The following is a 16,815-nucleotide window of genomic DNA, read 5'->3' on the forward strand; positions in this document are numbered from 1 at the left end:
CAGAGCCATCGGAAAATGACATATATATATATTCATAAAGCTCAATATCAATTGTATTGTTGTTTGTTTTTTTTCTTTTACAAACAAATTGTTTGTTGTTGTAACCACTAAATCTTTTTGCTTCCATCACGTGGCTTATAATATTGCGTCCGTTCACTAAAATCTCACGAACTTTCATTCTTTCCGCATATCTTATTGTGTCTGGCTAGTAGTATTTTGTTTTTTTGTTTGTTTGTATTGAATACTGATAACAAGTATACGTGGGTTGATCATGCACAAGTACTAGAATATTAATTTCTAAACAAAATCTGCGGAAAACTTAGCAATTTTGATAAAGTAAAAAAAGACAAAGTTAATAAATTAAACAACATGTTTTATTAGGAGTAGTATACTTTATAGTATATGCTTAGAAGAAAAATACAACAGTTGTTTCCGGGCAAAGTGTAAATTCACTTTCTTTCACCGAAATTAACTACCATTAAAAATATATTTAATGTGTTGAGTAGTCGAAACTACATTTTGGCTTAATGGAATGGGTATCTTCAGATAAACTAGGTCGTACTCTCTAAGAATTGTACATACATGTCGGGATAATATATAGTTGCACTGAATTAGTAAAGATTTTTCTAACTAGACTTTTGTTTGCGTATCCAAATCAAGAGCATTGCATTGTTGGCGTTATTCGGTCAACAAACAAATCCTAAGGGACGGTGGTGATGTTGGGTCATAAATGGGCCAAAAGGTTAAAAACAGGCCCATATCACTTGTGACCTATTATAATAGAAGAAGAAGAAGAAGAAGAAGAAGAAGAAGAAGAAGAAACCCTAAAACCGTTAAAACCCCTCATATCACATTGTTAATTTGACTCAAAAAAACCAAATGGAAAGAGAAGAAGAAGCGTCGGAGATGGAAGTGGAGGTTCAAAATCATCGTCAAGTGAAGAAATTTGGGCTGAAGAACTCTATTCAGACCAACTTCGGCTCTGACTACGTCTTCCAGATTGTCCCAAAGTATACAATAAAAGACCTTTCTTCCCTTTTGCTCTTTTACCAATTACCAAATTAGGTTCATTGAGACCCAGCTCTTGTTTGCTTTTGTCCCACAGGTTCGATTGGACAGCTATTGCGGTTTCGTTATCTACCAACACTGTCAAGCTCTACTCCCCTGTCACTGGTCAATACTACGGCGAATGCAAAGGTCACTCCGATACCGTCAATCAAATTGCGTTTTCCTCTGACTCTGCTGCGTCTCCTCACCTTTTGCACTCCTGCTCCTCCGATGGGACCATTCGATCTTGGGATACGCGAAGTTTTCAACAGGTTTTTATTTATTTATTTTGGATTAACTAACTTAGTGAAGCTCTGATCCGATTTTATAAATGTTTTAAGTTGTTGGTCGTGGGTGTGTTTCAGGTTTCGTGTATTGATGCTGGGAATGGTCAGGAGGTTTTCAGCTTCTCCTATGGTGGTGCTTCAGATCATCTTTTGGCTGGTGGATGCAAAGAGCAGGTTAGGTTTCCACATTAAAAACCCTTTGTGTATCTTTCCTTTATCTCTAATTGTGTTAAAGGTATACACTTTGAGAAAAGGGCCGGCTCGTATGTTTATAGCTTGTTACAATCTTTAAGTCATGTGTGCAGGTTCTTCTGTGGGATTGGAGAAACTCGAAGCAAGTTGCTTGTTTAGAGGAATCTCACGGAGACGACGTCACTCAGGTTTGTTTTGCTATTATCTTCCTCTCTGATGTTGTTTTAAGTTCTCAAGTCTTTTCTATCATCTAATATAGAGCCAGCCGAACTAGTTTCTTGTTTAGTCCACTAGGACTTAACTCTGCTGCGTGGGTGTTGCTATATCACAGGTACGCTTCGTTCCTAACAACCCAAACAAGCTTCTCTCAGCTTCCGTGGATGGATTGATATGTCTTTTTAACACTGAAGGTGATATCAATGATGATGATCATCTCGAAACTGTAAGTTTTCAAACTTCTTTCGCTGCATTGAGATAGTTAAATATGCCAGACTACTAAACCATTTCTTTTGCCTTGACTGCTCTTTCTTTAGGTGATCAACGTAGGAACTTCAATTGGCAAAATAGGTTTCTTTGGGGATTGCTATAAAAAGCTCTGGTGTCTCACTCATATAGAAACTCTAAGGTACTCTTTTGCGCTACTCCCCTTCATCTTTAGTCTGCTAATTGCACCGTCTCTAATCTGTTTACTCTGTTCTAGTGTTTGGAATTGGCAAGATGGAAGCTGTGAAATCAACCTAGAGAAAGCTCGGGAACTCGCATCTGATAGCTGGACTCAAGATAATGTAACAATCTCATTCTTTTCCTTTTAACGAATACAATAACACTAACGAGCAACCTGATGATGAATGATTACTGAAAGACTAAAAACTTTCTCATTGCTCTTTTTTACAGGTTGATTATTTTGTTGATTGCCATTGTCCAGGGGGTGACGACTTGTGGGTGATCGGTGGAACCTGCGCAGGAACCATTGGTTATTTTCCGGTGAATTGTGAAGGGCCTGGATCAGTCGGTTCTGCTGAAGCCATTCTTGGTGGAGGTCACATAGATGTAGTAAGGAGTGTTCTGCGAATGCCATGTGAGTATGGAGGAGCTGCAGGGTTATTTGGATGGACAGGCGGTGAAGATGGGCGGCTATGTTGCTGGAAGTCCGACGAGAATTCTACCGAGATTAACCGGTCTTGGACTTCAAGTGAATTGGTCGTTAAGCCTCCAAGAAACCGCAAGAAAAACAGACACTCTCCTTACTAAAAAAAACGACAACTGTTCACTGCGTCTTGTGTCTGTATAACAGTGAAGAGGGCAGTTCCTTTATGTCTCTTTCTCTTGTTACTTAAAAAGGCAAATTGGTTTAATGAAATATCAAAGAAAAGATTGCATCTTGAGATAGCATAGCAAAAATTGCAGAAAGGAAAGAGAAAAACAGAGTACATGTAAATGCTTAAAAAGGAAGGAATCTTTGGCTTCATTAGTGCAAGTAGTCAGCTCGACATTGATCGTGTTCCAAAATATCAGAGATCTTCTCAATAGGAATCATCGGTAGATACTCTGCCACGTAGTAGTCTCTGTCGCCGGCGTAACGAACAGCATCGTTGTACTTCTCTGACCAGTAAAACGCCGTGGGGATCACTAGCTGAGCAATTTCCGGGAACAACGGCACTTGATTCAGCAAGCGCCAAAGCGTCACTGCGTAATGTTCCGCCACTGGCTCGTACTTCTCCCGGACGCTCCTCGCGATGTTCTTGGTTGTGTCCACGACGCCTGCGCGTTGCACCTCCGAGGCCACCGTTAGCGCTTGGCTTGAAGCTTGCTTCACCAAGGAAGGAACGTATGGCTCAACATCGAAGAACACATCATCCACCTGAAAAGCAAAGCAAACTCACGTACTTATCATCAGTTGAAACCCTCCCTAGGAAAGGGCGGGAATGGAAGAATCTCACTGATCTAATAATTTACCTTACGATCGACGAAGAGGAGAAGCTTGAGAGGAACGTCGTGGAATTTGTCGTATAATGGCGAGAGCACGGTCTGGACGGAAGCTTCGATGTTCTCTACACCGAGTTTGAGGGGACCAGCGTTGTCTTTAGCGAACTCGTAGAGCGTCGAGAAACAGACTGCGAAGTAGACCGCCGCGACTTGGATGAATTCCAAGTGCTTGAGCTTCATGTCATCGTCTTCTTCCACCACAAACGACGGTGAAGAAGAAGGCAAATCAGATGGTGGAGCTATTACCTCCTCCGGTGATTGCTCTTCTTCGACTACGATTTCATCTTCCGCCATTGTAGTCAAAACGTGGAGCCGTTACAGAAGAGCCTCTCTCTTGTCTTTAAAAAGACTACTGTATTTAGGCTTTGTTGACTACTGTAACTGGTTTAAAAGCCCACGTGGCATGTCTCTTCTTTTCTCTTTAGGCTTTGTTGAAAAGCAAAGGGATTGGGTTGTGAGACAGACGAGTGACCGCTAGAACAGCTGTCGTTGTGACAGATGTCATATTTCTAATGGATCGTTTACGACACGTGTAAGGGCATGGGTTGGAGACTGTTGCACGATAGGCACGGCCATTCCGTTGGCACGAGGCTCGAGGTTAATACTAAAATCAAAAGCCGAAGCACCTCTCGTTCGCTATCTAATATCATCTACAATTTTTTATTTCTACTTTACATCACGGTCACAATCACATCATCACGTCTTTAAAGTTTATTGGGCCTAATATTTGTGTTACCACTAACTGAAAAAGCCCTTAAAAATTGTTTTGGAAAGAAGGTACACACTGTCAACGGCCCATTAACAATCATTGCGGACTGCGGAGTAACAAACATGAACATGATAAAATAACTAGATACAGTAGGTGCTTTGGTCGTTTAGTTTGTCTGTATGGTTCTAACTTCTAAGCAAAAGAGGAATGAACTAATATATAGTATTTATTTCTTTTAGTATATCAAGTTCATGTCTGTTACTCCACAATGAGCAGAACATTGGATCGCAAGACATCTTTTATGTATTATATATATCACACACAAAAAGAAAAACACAACACTCATAAAAACACGCTTACATGACTCCCTCTCTCTCTCTACAAACAAACAAAGTGACGTTTACGCGATTGCAAGCTTTACATTAACAGCGGCTACAAACGCAGCCCAAGCCAAACACGGTTTTACCAGATTACCAGCGACCGGGCTTATCTCACTAAACGCCCTGTAACATCCGAATAACGCCGCAGACTGACCCAACCACACCGGAAGCCCCGCTATTCCCGACCCGAGCCGAAACGTAACCGGATCCCAAACCAAACAAAGCAAAAACTGAGCCAAGTAAAGATACAAAGCATTAGGCTTCTTGTGAAAACCACCGTCAACCCATACGAGCCACGCAGCCAAACCCATGAGACCGCTCGACGCGAGACACGTGGTGTGTAGGAGCCATAGAGGTGGGATCCAAGACGAGGACCGAGCACGGTTCCCGTAGCCGTCGCTTGTGCCGAGGAAATACGTGGCGAAGAGCGTCACGAGGACAGGAGCCGCAACCGCTACGGTCAGAGACCTAAGACCGCGTTTCGCCATGGCCCTCTTTTGATCGAGTTTTCCTTTGTTGTCGTCAGCGTGTTTTCTATCCGTCTCGGCCATAGCCGTGGTTGCGGCATCTCTGTCGTCTCCGCCACGGTACCTGATGTCCTGAGAATCCATTAGAGAACGTCCACACAAAAACAGAACCGAAAGAAACAAGAGTTGATTAAGTGAGATTGAGATTTCAGAAAGTTAATGAGAGGGAAGAAGCTTAGTCAATAAGAGAATAATCAGGAGGTGATCGTTTTAAAGAAGCATGGAGAGAGACACGTGGGGACAAAACAAGCCGAGTAGTTGATGAAAATGTGTAGACGTGGAACGCCCAATTAATTGTTTTTTCGTATGCGATTATATGAATCCGAGTTTATGAAAAAGTGTGGACACGTGCTTAGTTCATATAAGCACCATGTCTGATGAATTTGCATAACACAATTTTGGGACGATCACGGATCGAGGTCGACTGGCTCTTCGAGAGTTCGTCCTACTTCTTGGCTGGTTTCTCCCTCAGATCTGACGCCAACTGGGAGTTCGGAGCAGTATCGGTTGGATTGATTGCTGTGTCGGTGGACCGACGAACATAAACGGCAGTCACCTGCTTGGCTGGAGCACCGCTTTGTGTTGCATTGTTGTCTAGAACGTGCCGTCAGACACGACGAAGGCAGTGCGGTTTGCCGCGGAGACTTCGTTGACGAATGAAGACATTCTCGTAGGCTTTTCCGAGAACTTTTCGACAGGATTTCTTTAGAGAGTAACTTTTAGAGACGATTTGCATCCCCACAGACGACGCCAATTGTAGAAACTAGGTTTCCACAATGAATTTGTTTGAAGGGAAAACAAATTCAAAGAAGCTATCTCTCTAGAAAACCGATCTAAACCTTGGATTTTAAAGAAAAGGAATTTGATCTCGGCAAGTTAGGGTTTTTTGTTAAGAACAAGGAGAGAACTGAATAATTGTACTCAATGATGGATGGCGTTACAATGGAGAAATCTCTCCTTATTTATACATGTAGATAGATGTGCATAACATATTCACTTTCCTTATAAGATGAACTGAAATAAGGAAAGTTGCTTTATTCCTTGAGTCGGCCGTCGTTCGAAGTGGAAATCGTTTCTTCTTCTCCAAGTTAGGCCTTCCTCTCCCGAATTGAACTTGAGATACATAATCGGATGCTTAACCGGATTCCCGGTTAAATGATCAAATAATATTTCCGGTTTAGCTCGGTATGTCGGGGGTGCTGAATCCTGCACCAACATGTATAAAAATACTTCTACAATATTATGATAAGAAATAATTTGTTAAAACCTCTTGTGTCGTTTGTTCTCTCAAACTAATAATAATAATCGTTGAAATGGTTGATTGTAAATCAGAGATCCTCTGAATTTCGATACCACACTTATAAGAACATAACATAAGCACTGCCAAAATACAACATCATCCATTTCGTTTCAACATCTAATCGAACATTCTGAAGAAAAATCAAAAAATAAAATCTACACACATTTGAGAGTTGAAAACATTAGCCACACAAAAAGAAAATGGCACGCCTAGTTATTCAATAGATCAAAAACAGGAAAACCGGATATGTTAAAAAATTGTAAGAGACTAAAAATTTACAAAACTAAGAATATATGAATTTCAGTAGCGTCGACTTTATTCTGTAATACATGTATCAATAAACAAACGAACGAATACTCATATCTCTACTAAACAACCTGTTCATTTTTAGATGAAAAGAGGAAATTAATGGAAGAAAGAAGAAAAGGGAATGTAGAAGATTTTGTTTTGTTTAATAAAATGCATGCTTTTAAAAAGAGTTAAAGTGAATGGTAGCTTTGTTGTGCATTTGGTATTCACAATCAGCTAATGAATTTAAAATCAACTAAAGACAATACATATTGACATAATTCAGATAATTCAATAAGTATATGAGGTCCTCATAGTAGTATCTTTCAGAAGAAAGGCCACCATAGTAGTATTACACTTAAACAAAATCAATCATTTATTTACTTTAATTGTGATTGAAATAATTTAGACATATAATTATTTTACAGTAAACTAATATAAAATGTGCACATATAAAATCTTTTGATTATGGAAGTACGCAGTCGTGACATGTGCAAACTTTTCCTTTCGGTGTAGTCATACATGTGCCGAATCTAGAATTCTGAACCAATCCGTGCTGGCAAGCTCGCTGACATAATTTAGCGCCTATAGGTTTATTACAAATCTCAGGCGACACTCTGTGTGTAGTTCTCATGGCACATTGGTCTCCAATTGATATTCCTTAAAGAAAGAAAACACAACATATTTTTTTGTTAAAAGGCATATTTCTGTTTTTGTAATATATTACTAGAACAAACTTAAATTGTATATTTAAAATTCAAAAATATATGGTTTGGGTTTGCTCAGTTTCTACTTTTAAAAATTAAATATCATTTACAATATTTAGAAAATACATCTTTTCTTGTAAAATAAAGTTTTCAAGTGCAAACTTAAGCAATAAATGACATTATTATATGTCTGGCATATACACAATCAGCTAATGAAATCATGCATGTTAAATATGTTTAAAGATATTAGCAAATAACTAAATATACAACTGTTTTTTTTTTGTGATCAGAACATTGGCTTGATTTCCTTCTGTCGAAAGGAAATAATAATCGCTTAGTATACAATCAGATCCGATCATTTGGGGAAATTGTCATCACCTCCCGTAAATAAATATGCAATAGTTATATCTTATATATTCAAACACAAATAATATATGGACAATATTTCATATGTCATAATGTATACATACCTGTAAAAATCAACAACAAAATCATCACACGAGTGATGAAACCAGTGACATACGCACTACTTGTTCTTTTGTTCATCCTTTTCTTTTTTCTGTTTACTTTTGATTTATATTTTTTTCTTCTTTTTTTTTTTTTTATGAGAATGTATATAACACAGTTATCAAGTATATATAGAAGAAATGGTTTATTTCTAGAAATAGAAAGAAATAAATGTATTCTATAAAATAATCCTACACAAATGTTAAAAATAGTTTTTTTTTAAAGTAAAAAATTGCTACACCAATTATATAATAGAAGAAAGGGTCAATTTTCTAAAAATAAAAATAAATAAATGTAGTCCATAAAATAATCCTATAAAAGTGGTAAAATTAGTTGTTGTTTTTTTTAATAAGTAAACTAGGTTTTAACCCGCGGTACACCGCGAGACTATATTTTTATTTTTTTAATATTTAAAATATGTAACTTTTAGATTAGTTTAGTATTTTATATTATGCAGTATTGTTTCTGATTGGTTGAACTTGTTAAAAGTAAAGACTTCTAATCTGCGTGATTTGCTTAAAACATCCTATATTTTGAAACGGAGGAGTATTTGTTTGTTATTTTGTTGTTGTTTTATTAAATTTTAGATTGTATACCTATAAATATTTATTGAATTTATAGGACGATTTTAATGTTCATAAATGATTTTAAATAAAATGGTTAAGTTTCTTTGATTTTTAATATAGGTGCTACAATGTTATCTAAGTTTTGACCCGTGGTTTACCACTTGATTGTGTTTTTTTTTATGTTGAATAATATAATAAAAATTGGCTCATACGAGCTGATCTTTTGTTAACAAAAATATAAAAATAAATAAGAAGCTAAATTATGAAATTAGTTAATAATTAATTTATTCAATTATTTTCTAAGGTTTACTTATAGAATTTAATCCACAGGACATTTTTATTATTAAATTAAATGTAATAAGATTTTACAGGTTTTTAATTATACTATTACAATTATAAGATTTATTTGAAATAATATAACCCGTGGTATATGTATAGTCTCGTTATATATTTGCTATGTGGTACACATTAAAAGGTGTTTAAAAAAGAATAACAATCCCACTTAAGTCATCCTATATGGGACGAATACCAAAATCAAGATAGGTTTTTGTCAAGTTTCATCAAATTAGCATTTTTTATTGTTATAATTTTTTCACGGTAATATATATAGTTTATGTGAATTATGAGAATTGTTAGTTTTGGTAATTCCTTCAAAAAAAAAAAAAAAAAAAAAGCATGATAATAACTTTTGTCCAACTAAAATATAACATAGAAGCATCAAAGTAATAAAATTTGACCATGTTTTAATACAAAGTTTTTTAGCGCAACAATAAAAATATGTACACTTATTATTCCTCCATCGTTCCTTATTGACTTTGTACTGTTGTTGCAGTTAGCGACACCTACATTTCGAACACCCTGATTCAATAAAAAAAATGATATAAGAATAAAAACTAACCAAGACTAGTTTTGGGTCGATACTTATAACATAGATTTCAGTGCTCCTCTGTAAAAAAAAGATGGCATTAGCAAATTTTTTTTTTTTTTTTTTCAACCAAACATTAAAATAAATTAAAAAGAAACTCCAAGATTGGTTGCCCAAACTGGAGCGAACGAGTTTACAAATGCGACTTCAGAAACCAAAGATCTAGAGGAACGAGCTAGACGATCTGCACGGACGTTTGACAATCGCGGGATCTTAATCAGAGAGAAGGAAGGGAAAGATGATCTGAGAGAGAGAAAATCCTCCAATAGATGTGAAAAAGCTGGCCAGTCATCCGGAGCCTGCACCATCGCCACCAAATCTGCGCTATCTGACTCAAAACTCTGACAATCTATCCCAGCCGCCCGAAGAGACTCCATAGCCCAAAGCAAAGCATTAAACTCCGAATGAAGAGAAGAAGGACTACGCCGAAGACTGCGAGCACCCAAAAGTAGCGTCCTGTCATCGTGGGTACCATACCACCAACCCAGTCCCTCTAAAGGATTCGAGCTTTTCTAGGAACCATCAACCTTACAGCACACAGAGGTAACTCTATCCTCCGGGGGTAGCTGAGGAGGCAATAGATTCACAGTAAAGGACTTTGCCTCCTCCCACAATAGTTTGTCGTTTGACGCCTGATTTATAATATCCATTGGCTCAGCCTCAACTCCTTGAAACACCTTTTTATTCCTATCTTTCCAAATTATCCAAAGTATCCAAGGCAACAAATATCCAATACTTGATCCCTCTAAACTGGAAAAGACCTTAGAATATAAGAAGTCTAAATTTGAGTACACTGATCCATAAGGAAATCCAGTCGAGAGTGTATGAATCGGCAATAACTCCCAAACCAGACGGGAACGTTGACACTCAAAAAGAGCATGATTAATAGATTCCACCGCCGAACCGCACCGTTGACACATAACATCACACCGTATCCCCCGATAAGCGATCCGTTCCTTGACAGGAAGACTACCAGACGCCACCTGCCAGAAAAAATGTTGAACCTTTGATGGACGTCAAGTTTCCAAGCTTGTGCCCGTAACACTGTACACGTTGGCCCGATTTCGACCTCCTTCTGTAATTCCCGAGCTAGCCTATATCCAGATTTCACAGAATATTTACCGGACTTGGTATAATGCCAAATCAATCTATCCGAACGTAATGTCTTGCTAATCACCAAGCTTTGTATAAGCGGAATATCTGCAGGGTCCATATACTCCTCTAAAATGGCCAAATGCCAATCCAGCGTATGTGGATTAATCAAATGGTTGACCTTCCGATTAGGATGTAGGGATCTCCCTCTACCATTTGCTGGTCGTGGCTGGCGATCCGGAATCCAAGGATCCGGCCATACAGAGATGTCACCGCCCGAACCTACTATCCAGCGTGCCCCGCGTTCCACTAGTCCCTTAACAGAAAAAATACTCCTCCACGCAAAGGATGGAGAGTATGGTTTAGTTACCCGTAATGGATGTTTTCTCCGGAAGTATCGGCCACGCAACACCCGAGCCATTAGAGAATTCGGATAATGAATCAATCGCCAATACTGCTTAGCCAACATTGCATCATTAAACTCTTCCAAAGCACGAAACCCCAAACCCTCATCGCATTTATCCTCACACATTTTATCCCAAGCTATCCAATGCATGCCTCTAGCCTTATCATTAGACTTCCACCAGAATCGTGAAATGGCTCCCGTAAGTTTAGACGTTATTGCCTGTGGCAATTTAAAGCACGACATAACATGAGTTTGTAGAGCTAGTGCCACCGACTTAATCATAACCTCTTTACCCCCTTTAGACAGAATCTTCGCTGACCAACCATTAACCCGCTCATCCAGGCGTTCATTAACGTAATTGAATACATTAGTCCTCGAACCTTGGAGATTTTCAGGAATCCCCAAATAAGAACCCATACCTCCCTCCCTAGAGATACCAATTACTGATTTTAGCCGACATCGTACTTCCGGCGGAACCTTCTTACCAAACATAATAGAAGATTTCTCTAAATTCACCTCTTGGCCCGACGCTTTTCCGTAATTACCTATAATATCCATTACCACTTTACATTCAGACTCCTCTGCTTTACAGAAGAACAGACTATCATCAGCAAACAATAAATGCGAGATTGACGGACAATCTCGAGCAATCGATATGCCGGTAAGTTTGTTTTCACGTTCCGCCTTTTTAATATTAGCTATTAGAACCTCTGTACAAAGAATGAACAAATAGGGAGAGAGAGGATCACCCTGTCGTAACCCCCTCTTTGGCAAAATGGAACCCCGAGGTTGACCATTGAGAAGAACCTGATATGATACCGAAGAAACGCACCACATTATCCAAGAAATCCACTGACTATCAAATCCTAACTTAACCATAACCGCTTCCAGAAACTCCCATTCAACACGGTCGTAGGCTTTGCTCATATCCGTTTTAAAAGCCAGAAAATCCGACTTACATCGCTCATTAGTATTTAATCCATGGAACATTTCCTGTGCCACTAAAATGTTATCCGTAATCAATCGTCCCGAGACCGATTGTGTTTCTGAAACCAAAGACGGTAAGAACCGCTTAAGCCGAAAACACAACACTTTTGAGATAATCTTATAACTCACATTACATAGACTAATCGGCCGAAATTCCGTCATACGTTTTGGTTGATCCACCTTAGGGATGAGACAAATATTAGTCTCATTCAGACGAGGAACAAAGCCACCTGTTCGAAAAAATTCTTTAACCAATATCACCAGATCCCCTTTCAAAGAAGGCCAGAATCGTTGGAAGAAAAAGGCCGTCATTCCGTCAGGACTTGGAGATTTCTCTGGATGCATAGCAAACAATGCCTTCCGAACCTCCGACTCCGTGATTTCCCTAGTTAAACTTCGATTCATACTATCCGTAATGATCGGGGAAATTTCCTGTAATATAGCTGAAACACCGCTTATATCAGATCTTTTAAAAAGCTCCTCAAAATAATTAGAAGCAATCCTCTCCATTCCCAAGGCCGTCTCATCCCATACCTTGTCCGGACCAAATAAGCCAATAATCTTATTCCTTACCCTCCTCTGTTTCGTCGATGCATGAAAATATTTTGTATTCTTGTCTCCCACCCGTAACCAGAATTCCTACTCTTTTGTTGCCAATAAACTTCCTCATCCCTATAAGCCTCTTTTAGCTTTCTCTCAACTTCCCTTATTTCTTCTTGAGAGAACGAATCATCCATCTTAGCCTCCTGCAAAGCACTCTTAAGGGAAGAAATAAGAGATGGACCAGACGTCACATTATTTTTTCGCCACCATGAAATTGAATTTCTGCAATTTCTAATCTTATCCACAAAAGCCGGTACCCGGAAATTATTCGTGCGTGCCCACCTTGACTCTACCGCTCCTAGTAAACCATCCTTCCCTAACCAACGTTTATCAAAACGAAACTGTCTATTCTGTCGTAAAACAGTTCTAAGACAGGTTGCCAGAATAGGACAATGCTCAGACCCAACCATCTCCAAATAGTCGACCTTCGAGTTAGGGAAGAAACTATGCCAATCCTCATTTCCTAATGCGCGATCTCGACGACACCGAACCACCTGATTATTACAATGATTACCTCGCCACGACAATTGTTCCCCATAACACGGAAATTCCAGCATACCACAATGATTAATCATTGAGTTAAACAGCACAAAGGATGAGATTGGGCGCAAAGCACCACCCCTTTTCTCATGATTTCCAACCAATTCATTAAAATCTCCAATCATGAACCAAGGATCAATTCGAAAAGAGCCAATATCCATTTAAACAAGCTTGTGCATCAATTATGCGATCACTCTCATATAAAATAGATAGTTTTATTTCATCTTTGAAAAATAAAGCTAACCCACCCCTTGAACCAAATGGGTCAACAGAATACAAATTATTATAACCAAACTTCTTTTGGAATTTTTGTAAATAAGAAAAACATTTTTTAGTTTCTGATAAAAATAAAATGTCTGGCTTGTGCTGTTTCCAGAAATCTCCCAAATATCCTTCTGTCAGATCCACCCCAATGCCCTGACAGTTCCAACTCAAGATCTTCACGTTCGAGCCGGCGGTTTCGGGAGAGCCCCCATCCCTTTCTTACTTGGATGACCCCCATCCGTAGGTTTGCCATCCACTTTAGTATTACCCTGTTTCCCCATCTGCTTCTGTTTGTGTCCATCCCCTGCAGGTTTAGACAAAGCCTTAGCCATTAAACGTTTTCCTGGAGAAGCCAAAACCACAGGTGCTAGCCTAGGTCTAATCGCATACTTACTACCGTAAGAATGACTACTGCTCTTTCTACCGAGAGGTTGTAAAATCCTCCCTTTAGTACCACCTGATTCACTAATCATACAAACTGCCAAGGCACTATTAACAACCCCCACAGCTAAATCCATCGAAACTGAATTAAGACTTTTACCTTGTGAACCACTTCCAGGCTTAACCTGTAGCTCCGACCCCTGATCTCCTTGACTAGGATCGTGACTAGAGTGTGTCTCAGCTCCCTGGACTGAAAATCCTGCCGCATCCTGGAGAATATCACCCTTGTGACTACCCTTAGCAGAATCACCCAACTCACCATCCTCCAGAAGATCATCTTTATCAACCTCAAAGTCCATCTCCAACGACGCCCCCACATTCCCCAAAGGGTCACTTTCCACCTGAATCCTTCCCCCTTGCGAGACATGATTACCGGAAGCTAAGTCAAGGCTTGTAGAATCCTGTTGCACAATCGAAGCCTGCTTCACCTTGAACAAAGGCTTGGGCCAGGCCGGCCCAACATTCTTTCTGTTTAACTGAACCCCAGAATTCTTACCCGATGACTCCCCACTGCCCCTGTGAAATCCACGGTGAGATCCCTGATCGCTCATTGCAACCTCTCCGTAAGTGCTCCTTTGACCCCAAGCCTGACCATATTGACGCACATATTGTCTCGGACCGTTTGAACCACTACCACCAACTCGTTGCTGCGGGAAATAACCTTGTTCCCCAGAATACAAAGACTGAAAATCTAGGGACCTCTTGGCATGTTTCCTCGGTTTCTCCCAACCTCCAGTGTTATGTTGTTGCTCTTGTTTGACCGCAGGAAGATGCCTTGGACCACCCCTATTATCCATCTTCTCCGAAGGACCTTGAACTGACCCAACCTTAAGCAACTCGGGACAAACCTTTGAGTCATGCGTAATCCTTGAGCAGTGATCACAAACCCTTGTAAGTTTTTCATACTCCAAAAACACCACTATCTCATCACCAGAAGCGAAAGGAACCACCATTCTGAAGATCAAGGGATTAAACCCATTTACCGTAACACAAAGGCTCCCCGTCTCCTCATCCACCTCTTGCATCATCCCAATCTTCTTCCCAATAGCCTCTAAAGTTGCCACTTCCCACAAATGCATTGGAATCCCTGACACTTTAACCCAAAAGTTTATCGCTGAAGGGTAGGTGGAGGAGATAAAAGGCTCCCATCGAACAAGGGAAACCATCCAATTATCAAAATGGTATGGTCCATTCTGAAGCACAGACAGAATATCCTCTTCATCTTCGAAATTGAACTGAAAGACTCCTTGTCCAAGATCTGCTCCCACAACCTTCTCCTCTAATTTCAATATTTTTGGAAAGTTAGCAATCAGAGAATCCATGTTTTGACAAGCCGGATTCATCAATCTACCAATTAGCGTCATGGAGAACTGCTGAATTCTCTGAGCCAAGACAGTATTCGAGATCGTCACAGTGTCTGTACGGACCAGGGAGGATTTGCCTTTGTTAAGAGCCAGTTGTGCCATATCTTGACGAGGAGAGAACACGAAAGAACCTCGCACAAAGAAAATAACAAAAGAATTGAATGAATGAAACCACTCAATAGACATCAAGAAGAGAAACCAGAAAGAAGTAAATCCTGAACAACACCTGCACAACCAGATAAATACCTTAACAGCCATATCACAGACCATATCAACTCTAATCAAGTGAATCCCAAACACTATCCTTACCAACACTAATCGTATCAACGACGCATTAACAAGAGATTTGAGTGAGTGAATCCGCTGAATAGACAGCCCGAAAGGATACCAAATCGAAGAAAATCCGGAACCACCCCCACACAAACAAGTAAATACCGTATCAATCATATCCTGAACCATATCAGATCGAATCATTAAAAGCAATCGTATCATCGAAGGAATAGCGATCATGCAAACCTTACTTACCATAGAATACACCTGAGCCAGACCATAGTTAAGAGAGAAAGAGATTCGCCCCCCGTGTAGTGAAAGACGAATCGCCATCTCAAACCACCGCAAATCACTCAAAATAAGCCAAATCTGCTCAACCAAAAACTCATCAACAACCCGAATCAGGAACCCAATCGTATTCAGATCCGGCAAGATCTCTAAAGAGAAACCCATACAACATCGAAATCCCTTTATGGGATCCGAATCTACCCACACAAAACCGGATCTAGCCAAACTCCATCCTCGAAACCAACCAACAGAACAAGAGAGTGAGAGACCATCTCTCCCTCCCCCGAATCGACAGTAAACACCATTTCAAACTCTACGGAACCCCATCGCCATCTCGATCGCCATTTCACTATTTATAGTTTTGTATTTGTAAAAGAACCCGTTTATGTATATTATTTCTGTATTATTGCTCAATCCCATACTTTTTCAACTACACAAAGAGTGAAATAGTATATAATTGATTTTCAAAGAATTCAACAGATGAATAATATAAGGATGAGCACCAAGGCTCTTCAAAAGCAACATTACACATTTCCTTTATAGTCAAACGATCTCCTAAACATAATTGAGATCCAAATTGTATTTTTCACGTTAACCATATCAAATAAACCCACGAAAATGTTGTGGACTTTCTTGAATGGATCTTGGCATAAGGTTTTTTTTTTGGTGGTGTAGAAAGAAAAAACGCTATATTGATAGAACATTGATATGCTAATTTGCTTTGTATTTGGTGAAAGATTATTTATAGAGGTCGTAATAGTTAGGTTTATGTTTAAAAGAAAGTCTAGAATATTGTGGTGATCAAATCTTTTTGCAATCTGAAATGAATGCTAAATATATATATATATATATATATATATATATTAATATGATAGTCATATTTGTAGAATCATTTGTCGAACAATATTTTTTGATATAACTATTTTAAATTTTTAACACAAACATTTGATTTTGATTGCACGCTTTATTGTTAGCATTTAATCGTTCTCTTTGTTATCCTTGTTTAGGAAATTGGAGATATTGTTTGTTTCTATTCTCGATTTTAAGCTAATATTATGTATATTTCTTCAATAAATGTATAAAATATTTTAATTTTAAATGGAAACTATTAATTAAGCCGAGATAATTTAGGGATACTA

At 39.0% G+C, this 16,815-nt stretch overlaps 5 protein-coding genes, 1 long non-coding RNA gene and 1 pseudogene across 6 annotated transcripts; 1 reads left to right on the forward strand and 6 right to left on the reverse strand.

The window, feature by feature from the left end:
* Window positions 1–803: 803 nt before the first annotated feature.
* On the forward strand, window positions 804–2,911 carry LOC104784518 (WD repeat-containing protein GTS1). The gene is made up of 8 exons (XM_010509552.3): window positions 804–1,010; window positions 1,106–1,319; window positions 1,413–1,508; window positions 1,640–1,714; window positions 1,858–1,968; window positions 2,060–2,151; window positions 2,227–2,311; window positions 2,421–2,911. The coding sequence occupies exons 1-8, from the start codon at window positions 880–882 to the stop codon at window positions 2,775–2,777; spliced, it is 1,161 nt and encodes a 386-aa protein (XP_010507854.1). The 5' UTR covers window positions 804–879; the 3' UTR covers window positions 2,778–2,911.
* LOC104784516 (REF/SRPP-like protein At2g47780) lies at window positions 2,877–4,180 on the reverse strand. The gene is made up of 2 exons (XM_087451685.1): window positions 3,483–4,180; window positions 2,877–3,387 (listed from the first exon to the last, which is right to left on the reverse strand). Exons 1-2 carry the CDS (start codon window positions 3,804–3,806, stop codon window positions 2,995–2,997), a joined length of 717 nt encoding a protein of 238 aa, XP_087307811.1. The 5' UTR covers window positions 3,807–4,180; the 3' UTR covers window positions 2,877–2,994.
* Window positions 4,181–4,429: 249 nt separating this feature from the next.
* Window positions 4,430–5,411, reverse strand: LOC104784519 (translocator protein homolog). Its single transcript, XM_010509553.3, has one exon. The coding sequence runs from the start codon at window positions 5,210–5,212 to the stop codon at window positions 4,622–4,624; it is 591 nt and encodes a 196-aa protein (XP_010507855.1). The 5' UTR covers window positions 5,213–5,411; the 3' UTR covers window positions 4,430–4,621.
* Window positions 5,412–6,988: 1,577 nt separating this feature from the next.
* Window positions 6,989–8,031, reverse strand: LOC104784520 (uncharacterized). The gene is made up of 2 exons (XR_767254.3): window positions 7,894–8,031; window positions 6,989–7,376 (listed from the first exon to the last, which is right to left on the reverse strand). It is a non-coding gene; the product is annotated as an uncharacterized LOC104784520 (long non-coding RNA).
* On the reverse strand, window positions 7,705–7,807 carry LOC147943112 (small nucleolar RNA Z103; annotated as a pseudogene).
* A 1,307-nt stretch (window positions 8,032–9,338) lies between the features above and the next one.
* Window positions 9,339–12,416, reverse strand: LOC147943113 (uncharacterized). Its single transcript, XM_087452068.1, has 4 exons — window positions 10,270–12,416; window positions 10,024–10,171; window positions 9,551–9,933; window positions 9,339–9,354 (listed from the first exon to the last, which is right to left on the reverse strand). The coding sequence occupies exons 1-4, from the start codon at window positions 12,414–12,416 to the stop codon at window positions 9,339–9,341; spliced, it is 2,694 nt and encodes an 897-aa protein (XP_087308194.1).
* A 59-nt stretch (window positions 12,417–12,475) lies between these two features.
* On the reverse strand, window positions 12,476–13,210 carry LOC147943114 (uncharacterized). The gene has a single exon (XM_087452069.1). The coding sequence runs from the start codon at window positions 13,208–13,210 to the stop codon at window positions 12,476–12,478; it is 735 nt and encodes a 244-aa protein (XP_087308195.1).
* Window positions 13,211–16,815: the final 3,605 nt, after the last annotated feature.

Source organism: Camelina sativa, chromosome 5 (genome assembly GCF_030686135.1).
Source record: "Camelina sativa cultivar CO46 ecotype springtype chromosome 5, ASM3068613v1".
Classification (NCBI taxonomy): domain Eukaryota; kingdom Viridiplantae; phylum Streptophyta; class Magnoliopsida; order Brassicales; family Brassicaceae; genus Camelina; species Camelina sativa.